The sequence below is a fragment of the Glandiceps talaboti genome, chromosome 7, assembly GCF_964340395.1.
Source record: "Glandiceps talaboti chromosome 7, keGlaTala1.1, whole genome shotgun sequence".
Classification (NCBI taxonomy): Eukaryota; Metazoa; Hemichordata; class Enteropneusta; family Spengelidae; genus Glandiceps; species Glandiceps talaboti.
The window spans coordinates 23884557-23897054 of NC_135555.1; the positions used below are offsets into that span (position 1 = coordinate 23884557).

At 36.2% G+C, this 12498-nt stretch overlaps 1 protein-coding gene across 1 annotated transcript in view; it reads right to left on the reverse strand.

The window, feature by feature from the left end:
• The window catches only part of LOC144437584 (dynein axonemal heavy chain 5-like), an 83541-nt gene that overhangs the window by 34790 nt on the left and 36253 nt on the right, over positions 1 to 12498 (reverse strand). Inside the window, exons 20-32 of the mRNA XM_078126552.1 lie at positions 11835 to 12070; positions 11100 to 11318; positions 10338 to 10639; positions 9681 to 9921; positions 9110 to 9309; positions 8280 to 8597; positions 7792 to 7999; positions 3419 to 3580; positions 2587 to 2811; positions 2063 to 2235; positions 1736 to 1914; positions 1053 to 1240; positions 268 to 462 (exon numbers count right to left, since the gene is read on the reverse strand). Of these exons, the coding sequence (XP_077982678.1) occupies positions 268 to 462; positions 1053 to 1240; positions 1736 to 1914; positions 2063 to 2235; positions 2587 to 2811; positions 3419 to 3580; positions 7792 to 7999; positions 8280 to 8597; positions 9110 to 9309; positions 9681 to 9921; positions 10338 to 10639; positions 11100 to 11318; positions 11835 to 12070 (2846 nt within the window). The remainder of the gene's footprint in view (positions 1 to 267; positions 463 to 1052; positions 1241 to 1735; positions 1915 to 2062; positions 2236 to 2586; positions 2812 to 3418; positions 3581 to 7791; positions 8000 to 8279; positions 8598 to 9109; positions 9310 to 9680; positions 9922 to 10337; positions 10640 to 11099; positions 11319 to 11834; positions 12071 to 12498) is intronic.

The window sequence follows — 12498 nt, forward strand, 5'->3', positions numbered from 1 at the left end:
AGGATAGTAGCTTGCGAATGTTTTTGTTCCAACAAATAGAAATTTATTTCACGAGATAAATCTAGAGTCATCAAATCAACCAGTTTTCCTCTCTCTTAAAGGTAAAGATTGAATATATTGGAAATCATGTAAAATTTACATTCAACTGAATTCATTTTTTCAAAATTTACCTTTTTTGAAATAATTTATATTCTCATTTCTCATAAAATGATAACAATTTTGTTAAGAAATTTCCTATCAATTCTGACCATACATAACACATCATACCTGTTTAGTCAACTGTTCTTCACAAAGTTTGTACAGTGTGTAAAACTTCCTGGCTAACAAGATGTTTTCCTGGAAACCACAACTGGCCAATTTGACACGGATAATGATCTGTCGATCTGGTACCATCATAGCTACAGTTCGGAAGTTAATCTTCAAATTTTCCGGTAGTTCCTGACGTCCTGCATAACCAGGATTCTAGAAGGAGGAAAGAGATTATATATACTTTGTAAATACGAAAGAACTGTTTTCACCAAAAGATGTACACAATTATTATACCAGCACCCTAGTATGGCGAAGTGCAGTTTTAATTAACACTGTGTACATGGTAGCCTGAAAGAGCCAGTCGTTGTTTCCGCTTTATGTAGTATACTCACCAATGCATGTATTTCAGACTACAAGTGGATATTGAGTGGCTACATAAAGTGGACCAACAACTAGAACTGTCTGACTACATATACAAAAGAACTGTTCTCCAAGAGATACATACAAATACATGCTATATCAATAGCCTAGCATGGCAAAGTACAGTTACTTTAACTAACAGCATGTGCTAAGTGAAAATTAACATTTTGATAAACACACTTTTGATTACTTTCCTGTCTGTAAGTTTAACTAGACACTCAAAGAAACATGGCAACAAAGAATAGCATGAACCAGCCATGTGGTGTTAACACCACGACAAACTGTTATTTCACCATCCATGTAAATATTTGTAAACCACAGCAGAATTGTGTTATTAATCACATACTGGAATACAATGTAGATAGAAATACAGAATTCCTTACCATTGTCAAGAAGATACCAAACTCTGGATTCAGATCAACATTGTCACCGTCAGTGAAAATGAAATTCTTCTTGCGTTCTTTCTTAGCTGTCAGGACAATTGCAATCTGTTGAGCTGCCACTGACAATACTGGTAACTCAATACGGTTAAACTCATCAAAGCAACCCCAACTACCAGACTGTGCAAGACCTGATGTGGTAAAATGTAATAACATAGTATTAGTATACGGGAAGATTTCAATATACATCACCTTGTACTATCAAATATCATGATGCAACCTTGTCAAGATAAATAAATAACTATCGAATGCACTGGACTTTATTTTCAAATTTGACACGTGCTTGGTATCTTTTGACTAGTGTTTTGTAACACCACCACCCCCCCCCCCCCCCCCCCCCCCCATGCGCAAGATCAACTTGATATTTCTCTGAAATTGCAAGTAATTGTAGGTTATTTAAAATCATGAAATTACTTAAATGACTCTCCAGGACTTAGTTTATGAAAATGCCTGTATTTTCTGGAGTGGTGTTTCCTTTAACACTCTCAGATCTTGACTACAGGGTGATTCACCCATTTATCTGCATGCCACAATAATAGTTTTACTTGTCTGGCTTTAGTATCTTGTCAAAATTATGGACACTACTATTGTAGTAAATAGTACCTGTGTACTAAAATGTAACCTACCTTTATAGATACGACCCAGACCACGGTAGTCCATTTGATCAGAACAGTTGAATACCACTACGTATTTACCCAAGGCTCTACCCATGTCCTTTGTAGTTTCTGTTTTACCAGTACCAGCAGGACCTGCTGGTGCTCCTCCCATACTCATACCCAAGGCTTGTGATAAAGTGATGTAACATCTACAATAGAAATATACAAAATACAATTATTTCACAATTTATAAGGAACATTTCAATGTCTGCTTCATTTTTACAACCACTCCATCCCCACCCCCTTTACCAAACAAATCCCCTTTTAGCTGTGTTTTTGCAATGAACAACGTCTTACCTGTCAGTTAAGGGTGTGATCACAAGACGTTCTGTACAACCTAAAAATTCATTCTGATAAATGAAATCAACATCTGTGATGGACACAAGCATTTTGTCGTTGTCTTCATTGAAGTAAAATCGACTCTGTTTCAACCATTCAAAGTCTGTTGGTGTTCTGATGTGCATGCGACACTGAAATAAAATAATACATATTAATTACATATTGAAATAAAATAATACAGAATTCAAACATCCATTCACTTTTTGATGTACACTTGGAATTTGACAGTCAACCAGCTCCACATCACTACAATACAAAACCTAAGTAACAAGGGTCATGGTCAGTGGAGTGTTAATAAGACCCCTTATCACCATTATAAATATTTTATAAAACACATTATAGACTCAGGAACAGGAATGATAAAAACAATCCTAATTATATTCAATTGTCTCAATTTAAATAACTCTAAAAATAATTGATACAATATAAAATGAGTCCAAATTGAGAGAGACATGCTGATGACTAACTAGAAGCTATCTTACCAAGTCATCAAATATATCTCTTTGATGTACATGGATAGTGATTAAGGTCTCGTATTTGGTTCTTTCAACCTTGGTCAGTTCTTTGGTTGTCATGTCAATCAGTGTGTTCAGTAACTCCAGGAAAGCTTGGTTAGTTTGTTGCATCACTTTACGATCATACTTGGCATTGGTCAATGCTTCCTGAGAATCACGTGTCCAGATCATTTGAATACCCAACAAACCAACCTATGAGATGTACAAAATAACATTTTAAATTTAGTAAGATGTGCGACTTGATTTGATGACAGCTGATATTGTACTTGAAGTCAAATGATTCTATTTTATGATAGATTGTATAACTCATGGACATCAGCAATACATAGATGACAATTAAGTTAATTAGTCCACTTAACTACAGAAATCACTAAGTAGAATGAATAGAATTGAACTTGGAATTCTTCATCCAGATAACGAAAAGACAGACATAATTATACAATATGTGACAGTAACAGAAATAGAGAACACATACATGTAATACATGGAAATAGTTCTCTGGAAACTAATCAAAGTGTATTGACCACCAGACAGATGTCAGATACAATTGAAAACATTTCATCTGAAACTGAGTATCATCTGGATTGGCAACACTGCTACCTTTCATTATCTGGCTCAGCCAAAACATTCTTTTTCTATCTTACCTGTACTGGGTATGTATTGACGTTGAGAAATTCTATCTTACCTGTGCTCGGTATGTACATGTTGTATTGAGAAATTCTATCTTACCTGTGCTGGGTATGTATTGAGGAATTCTATCTTACCTGTTCTGGGTATGTATTGAGGAATTCTATCTTACCTGTGATGGGTATGTATTGAGGAATTCTATCAGATTGAAGCTAGAATCTTGTACAGCAATGGCAGCCGTTCTGATAACCACATGTAGTGAATGTTGTGCCATCTTCATCAAACTCATTAACCAGACTTCCACATTACCTTCTGCACGGACTGGTTTCTCAAGCTGTGTTAGATAGACAGTCGTAAAAATACAAATTACAATTATATTCACCTACACCATACTGTATGATGTCAAGCTGATGAATATTTTGGGTCACTGGATAACAACTCATTCATATTATCAATGACGACAACAACAACAGCAACAACAACAACAACAACAACAACAACAGCTAAAAAAAGATAAATGAATGGATGAATGAAATTTATTTCACCAGAAGCTACACTTTCAGAGAGCATACATATGATATAAATATACAAAATAAATACAAAAGAAATTCACAATTGTTATCTGATGTGGATCATGGAAAGTTCAGCAAAACTAGTCTTGTCCATGGCTGTACAATTTTTCCACATGTCTAAATGATAATAGGATGCAATAAACATGCAGAAAAAAGTGAATGTCCTTAGTCCCAAATGAAAAGTTAAGTCATTCAACACTTCATATGATTGTGTGTGCGCCTTGACGGTAGCCTCAAAACGGAGCTCCTGAATGACCTCTATTTTCTCACTCGTGATTGCTTTTTATTGAATTCGGAGTGGTCTGCAGCCTACATGAACATTCACGGACACTGCTTATCGATTGCAACATTTGGTTTGTAGCGTATCCGTTCTGTTTTCGCCATAAGTTTTTCTGCAAGAGACTTGTAGTCTTGAGCCCAATTTCAACCCCCATTGCTGACAGGCTATTGTTTATGGTCTTCTGCATTCATATGTTAATATCAACTATGCAATACAGTAGAAAATTGTTGCACCTGTTTAACAAGCCATCGACCAGAGAGAGATTACCAGTAGCAGTTTGGAATACAATTAAGTCATGTGGAATACGAGCCAAACAACCTACCCACAGAGGGATGAGATCGGATGCTCTGAAAATCAGTAAAGACTGTATGACACAACCTCGATCAAACAACTCACAATTGACAAAAGAATTCGAACAGTCAGTCGATTTTTCGAATGGTACAAGATTTATACCCACAGTGATAAACGTTTTCCAGCGTCAGTGTCATCCTTATGTCCGTTCAACGAATTTGTCGAATATAGTAACTATCCGCAGAGAATCTGCATTATTAAAAGCTCTTAATGTTCAGTTCACCTTATGGAATGCTAGATCCATGAATGGGAAGTTACAGTCTATCTCCGATTCCATCATTCAGAATAAAACTGATGTATTTATGGTAACTGAAACGTGGTTTAAAGAATCAAGCGACAACATTACAGCGCGGTTATCATCATCCTTAAGCGGTTACAACATATACCAAGTTCCACGCGCAAAACAAAAGGGAGGAGGCACTGCTGTTATCACCAAATCAAATCTAAAATTCAAACCGAATAAGACACTGTCGTTTAAATCGTTCGAAGTCATTGATGGACACATTAACATTCAATCATCTGTTGTTCGTCTTCTCGTCATCTATCGGCCACCAAAGGGGACTATTAATGACTTTCTACGCGAATTCTTCTCCCTCTTGGAGAATGTAATTTGCTCACAGGGGAAGCTTATTATCGCTGGTGACTTTAACATTCATGTTGACAATCCTACTGATAAAGACAGCGAAAAATTCTGTGATCTACTGAATTCAATGGGACTCATTCAACATGTGATTGGTCCAACACATTCTAGAGGCCACACCTTGGATCTGGTTATCACTCGAGCAGCTGACTCTTGTGTCAATGAGATCAAGTGTGATTGGCTGTTGCCGTCTGATCATGCTGCTCTTCATTTTTCAACTGTATTCAAGCGTCCACGTCAACAAAAGCTTCTTCGATCTACAAGAAAACTTGCCAACATTGACATGAGTGTTCTTCAACAAAAGCTTGCGGCATCGCCATTACCGGGTTTATCAGAAATCGATCTGTGTGCTACTGAGCTCGTTGACACGTACAATAACGCGATGACCTCAGTGATCGACGATGTTGCACCTGTCATCCAAAAATACGTTTTGGATAAAGTCCGTGCTCCGTGGTTCACGGAAGAATTTTTGTCGGCCCGCCGAAATCTGCGTCAATTGGAAAGGCAATGGAAAAAAACTGGTCTTGTTGTCCATGAGCAAATATTTAAATCTGCACGAAATCTGTACACGGCAAAGTTGTGCGATGCACATTCATCCTATCATCGCAATCGTATTACTGCTGCTGATACTAAATCCCTGTTTCGTATAATTGACGACATCGCGGGCAATAAGAGTGAACTTGCTTCAACTAGACCAGACGTGGACTCAAATGAATTACCAGACATCTTCGCCAAGTTCTTCATTTCTAAGATCGAAAAGATTCGCGAGGCGATGTCATTTGTTCCACCAGTTGGCTCTTCTTTAAACGTTAGTTTCAGTTTGTTCTCTTTTGAGACAGTATCTATCGAATTTGTTGAGAAGCTCATACGGTCGTTACCTGCTAAATCCGCAAGTCAAGATCCGATACCAACAGTACTTGTAAAGCAATTGTTATATCAAATATCCCCAGCAATTACACATATCATCAATACTTCATTAATGTCAGGTGAATTTCCACAATCATGTAAATCTGCAATTGTACGCCCTTTGCTAAAAAAGCCTGGACTTGACAAAAATGTCTATAAAAACTATAGACCAGTTTCCAATTTACCTTTCATCTCAAAGTTGATTGAAAAATCAGTTTTAATTCAAATTAATTCGTATCTGTGCAGCAATAATTTGTATGCAAAAAGTCAGTCCGCCTACCGAGAGGGCCACAGCACCGAAACTGCACTCATTCGTGTCCAAAATGATGTGCTGCGAGCCCTCGATCGGCGGGAGGACGTTATTTTGATTCTACTTGACCTATCAGCTGCTTTCGACACCATCGACCATAACATTCTGATACACAGACTCCGCCATAGGTTTGGCATTCAAGGTACAGTATTAGACTGGATAACCTCATATTTACAGAACAGAACAATGAAAGTACGTATTGGTTCGGTGGTGTCGGAAGCACAATCACTTGATTGTGGGGTCCCCCAGGGTTCTGTCCTTGGACCAGTATTATTTAGTCTTTATACAGCGCCCCTGGAGGACATCATCAGTAAACACTGTTTAGAAAGTATGTTCTACGCTGATGACTCCCAACTGTATGTCGTGTGCCCCGGTGGTTGCGTCCCAAGTGAACAAATTGAGGGATGTATTTACGAAATTCGTCAGTGGATGGCTAACAACATGCTTGCACTTAATGATGGCAAGACAGAGGTGATAAAATTCTCCTCGAAGTTTGGAAATGGGGACGGGCCACGGGAGTGCGACATACAAGTTGGGAGTGCCATAGTTCATTCTTCTTCGATTGTTCGAGACCTTGGTGTCACACTTGATGCATCAATGACAATGACATCTCACATTGCTAGTATATGTAAGTCAGCGTCCTTTGCTCTTTGGAAAATAGGAAAAATCCGTAATCTTTTAGATCAACAGTCCACAGAAAAATTAGTGCATGCGTTCGTTACATCTCGTCTTGACTACTGTAATTCTCTACTTTATGGCCTGCCAGATTATCAAATCCATAAGCTCCAGTCAATTCAGAATGCTGCTGCACGCCTAGTCATGAAAACACCCAGAACAGACCATATTACACCAGTACTTCATAATTTACATTGGCTGCCCATACAAAAACGGATAAAGTTCAAAATTCTATGTTTAACATACAAGGTTTTAAGTAACATGTCCCCTGTTTATCTCAGAGAACTGCTAGAAATCCGTTCTTCTGGTCGTACCCTTCGTTCCTCTACCGAAGGTGCTCATACACTTCGCCAGCCAATTGCCAACACGGTTTTTTATGGAGACAGGGCTTTTTCGGTGTGTGCTCCGCGTCTCTGGAATCAGCTACCAGTTTCACTCCGTCTTAGCATAAATATTGATGTTTTTAAATCAAATCTTAAGACACACCTTTTTATTGAATGAAAGTATTTTATTGATGGTTTTTTAATTCTTTTTTTACAAAGTTGTGTGAAGCGCTTTGAGATGTTTTGTTTTACATGTAAAGCGTTTTTTAAAGAAATAAATATTATTATTATTATTATTCATTTAAAAGCCCTTCCTTTACAACTGTAGTTAATAGTCTGACATTCTTGTTGTGGAATTTGCATGGTGTCAATAACTGTAGCCTAGAATCACGGCGAATGGGGATTTTGAATTTTCTTAAACCCACAATAACTGAGACTCTAGATTAAATGGCTTTATAATGAGGAGATAATAATGGTGATAGACTTACATCAATAGTTTCACCTTCTTGTGAAGAGATACCCATCATTCTATCATAATCCTTGTCATGGAATTTGACAGTCTTAATGTTGTCAAAGACACTCAATAAATGAGCCTGTATTGTGTGGGAATCACTAGCTTGACCCAAAATCTCCAGCAATGCAGGATCTGAGACAAAGAAGAAACGAGGGAACAGCAGACGTTTCTTCTCTAGATATCTGTCAAAGAAAGTCAACAAAACATATACAAGTCAGTAAAAGAATTAATTTGGCAATCTTAATATCATTGTGAAGTATTCTACAGAGATGAACACTGTGCCATCTATGATGTCCTAAGACCCTACAAGTATTACTCTAACTGTAAGTTAGCACCTCTTCAAGTCAGCTGCTAACCTCCAATTTTGACTCTTTGTCTCTTTCTTATCATGCACTTTTCGGTAGTTGACCTTATATTTACTGGTAAAGACAAAGTTGAGTACACCGCACTAAAATCACTTACCCAGTCAATGATTTCTGACATAACTCCAATTGTTCCAGTAAATGGGGTAGGAGTTGTCCCATGGTCTCATCACCAACACAGCACTGTACAACATTGGGATTCTCATGAGCACGGGTCATAATCTTTACCCAGGACTTGTCAATTTGGGAGAATCTTTTGGCTTCTTTTGGTAGTTGTTTGGCAATGTCACCACCAACAAAGACAGCTTCCAAGTAAACCCACAGGTTTTGTACCTGCATCCAATTCTCAATAATGTCTGTTGTATTGGATAAATTCTGTACCCACAGTTGAATGGTCTTTTTGAAAGGGGCATTATATCTGAAAGTGGAAAGTAAATAATGAAAGTTAAAGTACATATTTTATATATCTTGTAATGATGGGATAATAGGAACACTTATTTTGGAACAATAAATACATTGTTCTATTGTATTGCATTGTATTGTATTGTATTGTATTGTATTGTATTGCATTGCATTGTATTTTATTGTATTGTATTGTAATGTATTGTATTGTAATGTATTGTATTGTATTGTGGTGTATTTTATTGTATTGTATTGTATTGTATTGTATTGTATTGTATTGTATTGTATTGTATTGTATTGTATTGTATTGTATTGTGGTGTATTGTATTGTATTTTATTGTATTGTAATGTATTGTATTCTATGATTCTATTGTATAATTGTAACACACTTATAATGTCAATTTATCCACCCAAATAAAATGGTGTCAAAAAGACTGGTGAGTACCAATTTGAAATCAAATATTTTCAAACTAACTATTTCACCTCTGTCTGCACTAATCATCTAATAGATATTTGTTGTTTACTAACCTGTTGCTAAGCAACGATCCAAGAACCATCAAACTGTCCTCCATTAGACTGACAATTTCTGATGTGTTGTCACCTCTCAGTAAAAGTTCACCACGGTTCTTAAAGTTACCAAAAGTCAGCATCTGTGAGCTCCAGTCAGCAATGACTTGTTTTAGTTTAGCTTCAATGTCCTTTTCTTTGACAGCTGAGATACAAATGTCCTGAGATAAAAAAAAGAGTAACAACTCTGTAAGTTATTTTGCAGTCCTTGCTGTCTCTCTCTGTCTCTCTGTCTCTCTGTCTGTCTCTGTCGGTCTGTCTGTCTGTCTGTCTGTCTGTCTGTCTGTCTGTCTGTCTGTCTGTCTGTCTGTCTGTCTGTCTGTCTGTCTGTCTGTCTGTCTGTCTGTCTGTCTGTCTGTCTGTCTGTCTGTCTGTCTCTCTCTCTCTCTCTCTCTCTCTCTCTCTCTCTCTCTCTCTCTCTCTCTCTCTAATATTAATAAGTGAAATATATGGATGAAATGACATCACAAAGTATTTAAAAAGCCGGTTATAACAATTCAACTACATTTTTACAAGTTTAGAGAGCATTTACCTCAATGTCTTCCTTGTAGGTGAGTAGAGGAGCTCTCATAATTTCACGTAGTGTGAAGTCTTCTCGTTCAACGTCAAATACATGACCGGTTGTCTCTTGCATACGAGTCCAGTGCCTTGGTTTCATGGCTTTGTTTGTCATCAGTTCCAACAGCGGACAAGTCTCGTTGAAATCATCAATTGTCTTCTTCAGGTCATTGAAAGCAGGCCACTCTTTCAGAGCCCTTGGCAGTTTACGACATCTGCAAGACAATTTATAGAATATGATTTATTTCCAGAAACAACACAGAATGTTGAAGTTGAAAGGTGATATATATATTTTTATGGATGAGTTATAACTTTGATGGTCCGTGATAAAAATACTTTTTCATCATTGTAGCATAAATCTAGCAGGCAATGTGCCACATTGGATAATGCAGCTATTTCATTTCAGCACTCACATAACTAAATACCGATGTACACTAACTCCATCACAACTCCTATAAGTATAACATTCAACTAAAATACTACCCCGGTAAGTAAACACACAAATTATAAGAACTCTCACTACTCTTTCTGTAAGAGTGTTTCACTGCAAAGTATTTCAAAGTTTTTAAGAATATTTCTTATTGAATTCTCTTCTTACTGTTATCAAAACAAAAGTTGAAGTTTTTCTGACCTGTTCTGGAAATCTTGAAGTTCATTGTTAATCTTCTCAATATCAACATCAGTCCAGAGTATATCATAATATCCATTGACTCTGTCAATGACATCATTATATAAACTGTACAATTTCTGAAGCAGAGCTAGTTGTTTCTTGATTTCTAGTAATTTAGGATAGGATGTCACTGGCAATCCAAACAGATCTTCTCCACCGGTATACGTCACATATTTACGATACAGTGTATCAAAGTGGTTCTGGAAGATTACCAGTCTATCACTGGCTTCTTTTGGAGGTACACCAGCAACCATTGGTCCAGTCTGAGTAAGAAAAACAAAACAATTGTAAAATCATATCATGAAGAAATAATATTTTTCTATTTAACAATTTCTATTAGGAGTTTGTAATTTCTCTATTTCTACTAGACATATATTAGTATTGAATAAAATAAAGTTAGGATCTGATGACGAAATAATAATTTTTTTATTTTGTGAAATAAACTATGAATTCTCACATGGCTAAATTGAAGACTTATCTGAGACAAATATTGTGTTGACATTACAAGTTTATGTAAAGATAATGAAAATTAGTTTGACAATACATATTAACTACAATCTATGCAGGCTACAGGTACAGCCATTTTAACATCTGTAGGTCAAAGGTTACTACAATTACTACCAGTATATCATGACAGAAGAGATTGACTGGGAAACTAGAGACTGAAATTGACTGGGAAAATATTGAATGAAACTGACTAGGAAAATATCAGCTGAAACTTACCGATTCATAATCACCATAAAATTTGTCGCAATCCACAATAAATGTTTTGACATTTTCAATCAAGTCGCCACGGAAACCAGGCTGTATCTTCAGTAAATGCCATGACATCTCTGATGCTGTGGAAACCAATTTCTCCCAAGAGTATCTCAATGTGTCAACACGTTCTGACTCTTCTTTGGCAACCAGGAGTTCATATCGATTCAACATGGCATATGATTCCTACACAGAACAATAATTGAAATTTAGACATTTCAAAATTTACCTTATTACTCCGTGCTCAGTATTAAATTCCTTTTTTTTGTTACCTCTATGTTAATGGTTTCAAACAGCAACATTTAATATCAAATAGATACATGAACATCTTTTCAATAATTAATGGCAAAATTTCAGATTTATTCATAATTTTGCAGTCTTCTAACAATCCAAACAGGTACATCTTGAAATGAGTTATTTTAATCATTAACTACACAGGGTCTAAAATAATGAGTTATTTTTAATCATTAACTATACAGGGTCTAAAATGATGAAGTTATGTTGATCATTAACTATACAGGGTCTAAAATAATGATATTTCAATCATTAACTATACAGGGTCTAAAATGATAAAATAAGTATATAAAATGGTGAAATCTGTTCCATTACTTAGGTGAAAAAAATCCCCAACAATTCCACACAAATAATCTATTTATACATTCCATTCTTTGAAAGTTAGAAATAAAAGTAGTTTAGATTTACCTCAATTGGTCCAATTTCCATATCAATTCTGATTTCATTTTCTCTGATGTCTTTCAATGACTTCATAGCAACCCTGATATCATCCAAGTCCTTGATTTGTCGACTCAGTCTTTTACTGATTTCTTCAATAAAGTTAAAGATGTCTTCCATCATTGTTCTGTATTTCTGGTTACAGTATCTACCAAACGTTACCTGCCATGCACGTGTTTCTGTTGTCAATGCAAGTTTAAGTTTCTCTGCAAACATAAAAAAAAAGACGTTATGTCAAAGATTATTTCTAATTTATCAACCTTGTCAGTCATTGCTATTCATTATTTACAGAAAGTGAAAAGGCTATGAACCGAGTGTCTGATATACTGTTTTTATATGGTGTTGGTGGTGGTGGGTGGTGGGCACTTTTGTGGCATATTGAATTTCCCCGGCTGTACTTAGTGAAGCATAATTAAACCATCACTTGTTATTGTCAGAACTCCAGCCTGGTATTCAGCCATAATATTAAACAATTCATTGACTTCATCTAGTAATGTGTATGTAAAGGAAACACCTATTATGCAACCGACTCTGCTCACAACACAAGAAGTCATTTTTTAAATGTCAATGACTTGTCAATATGTATCGAAATTAAAAATAATATTAAAATAGTTTAAATTGAGAATGTTATGTC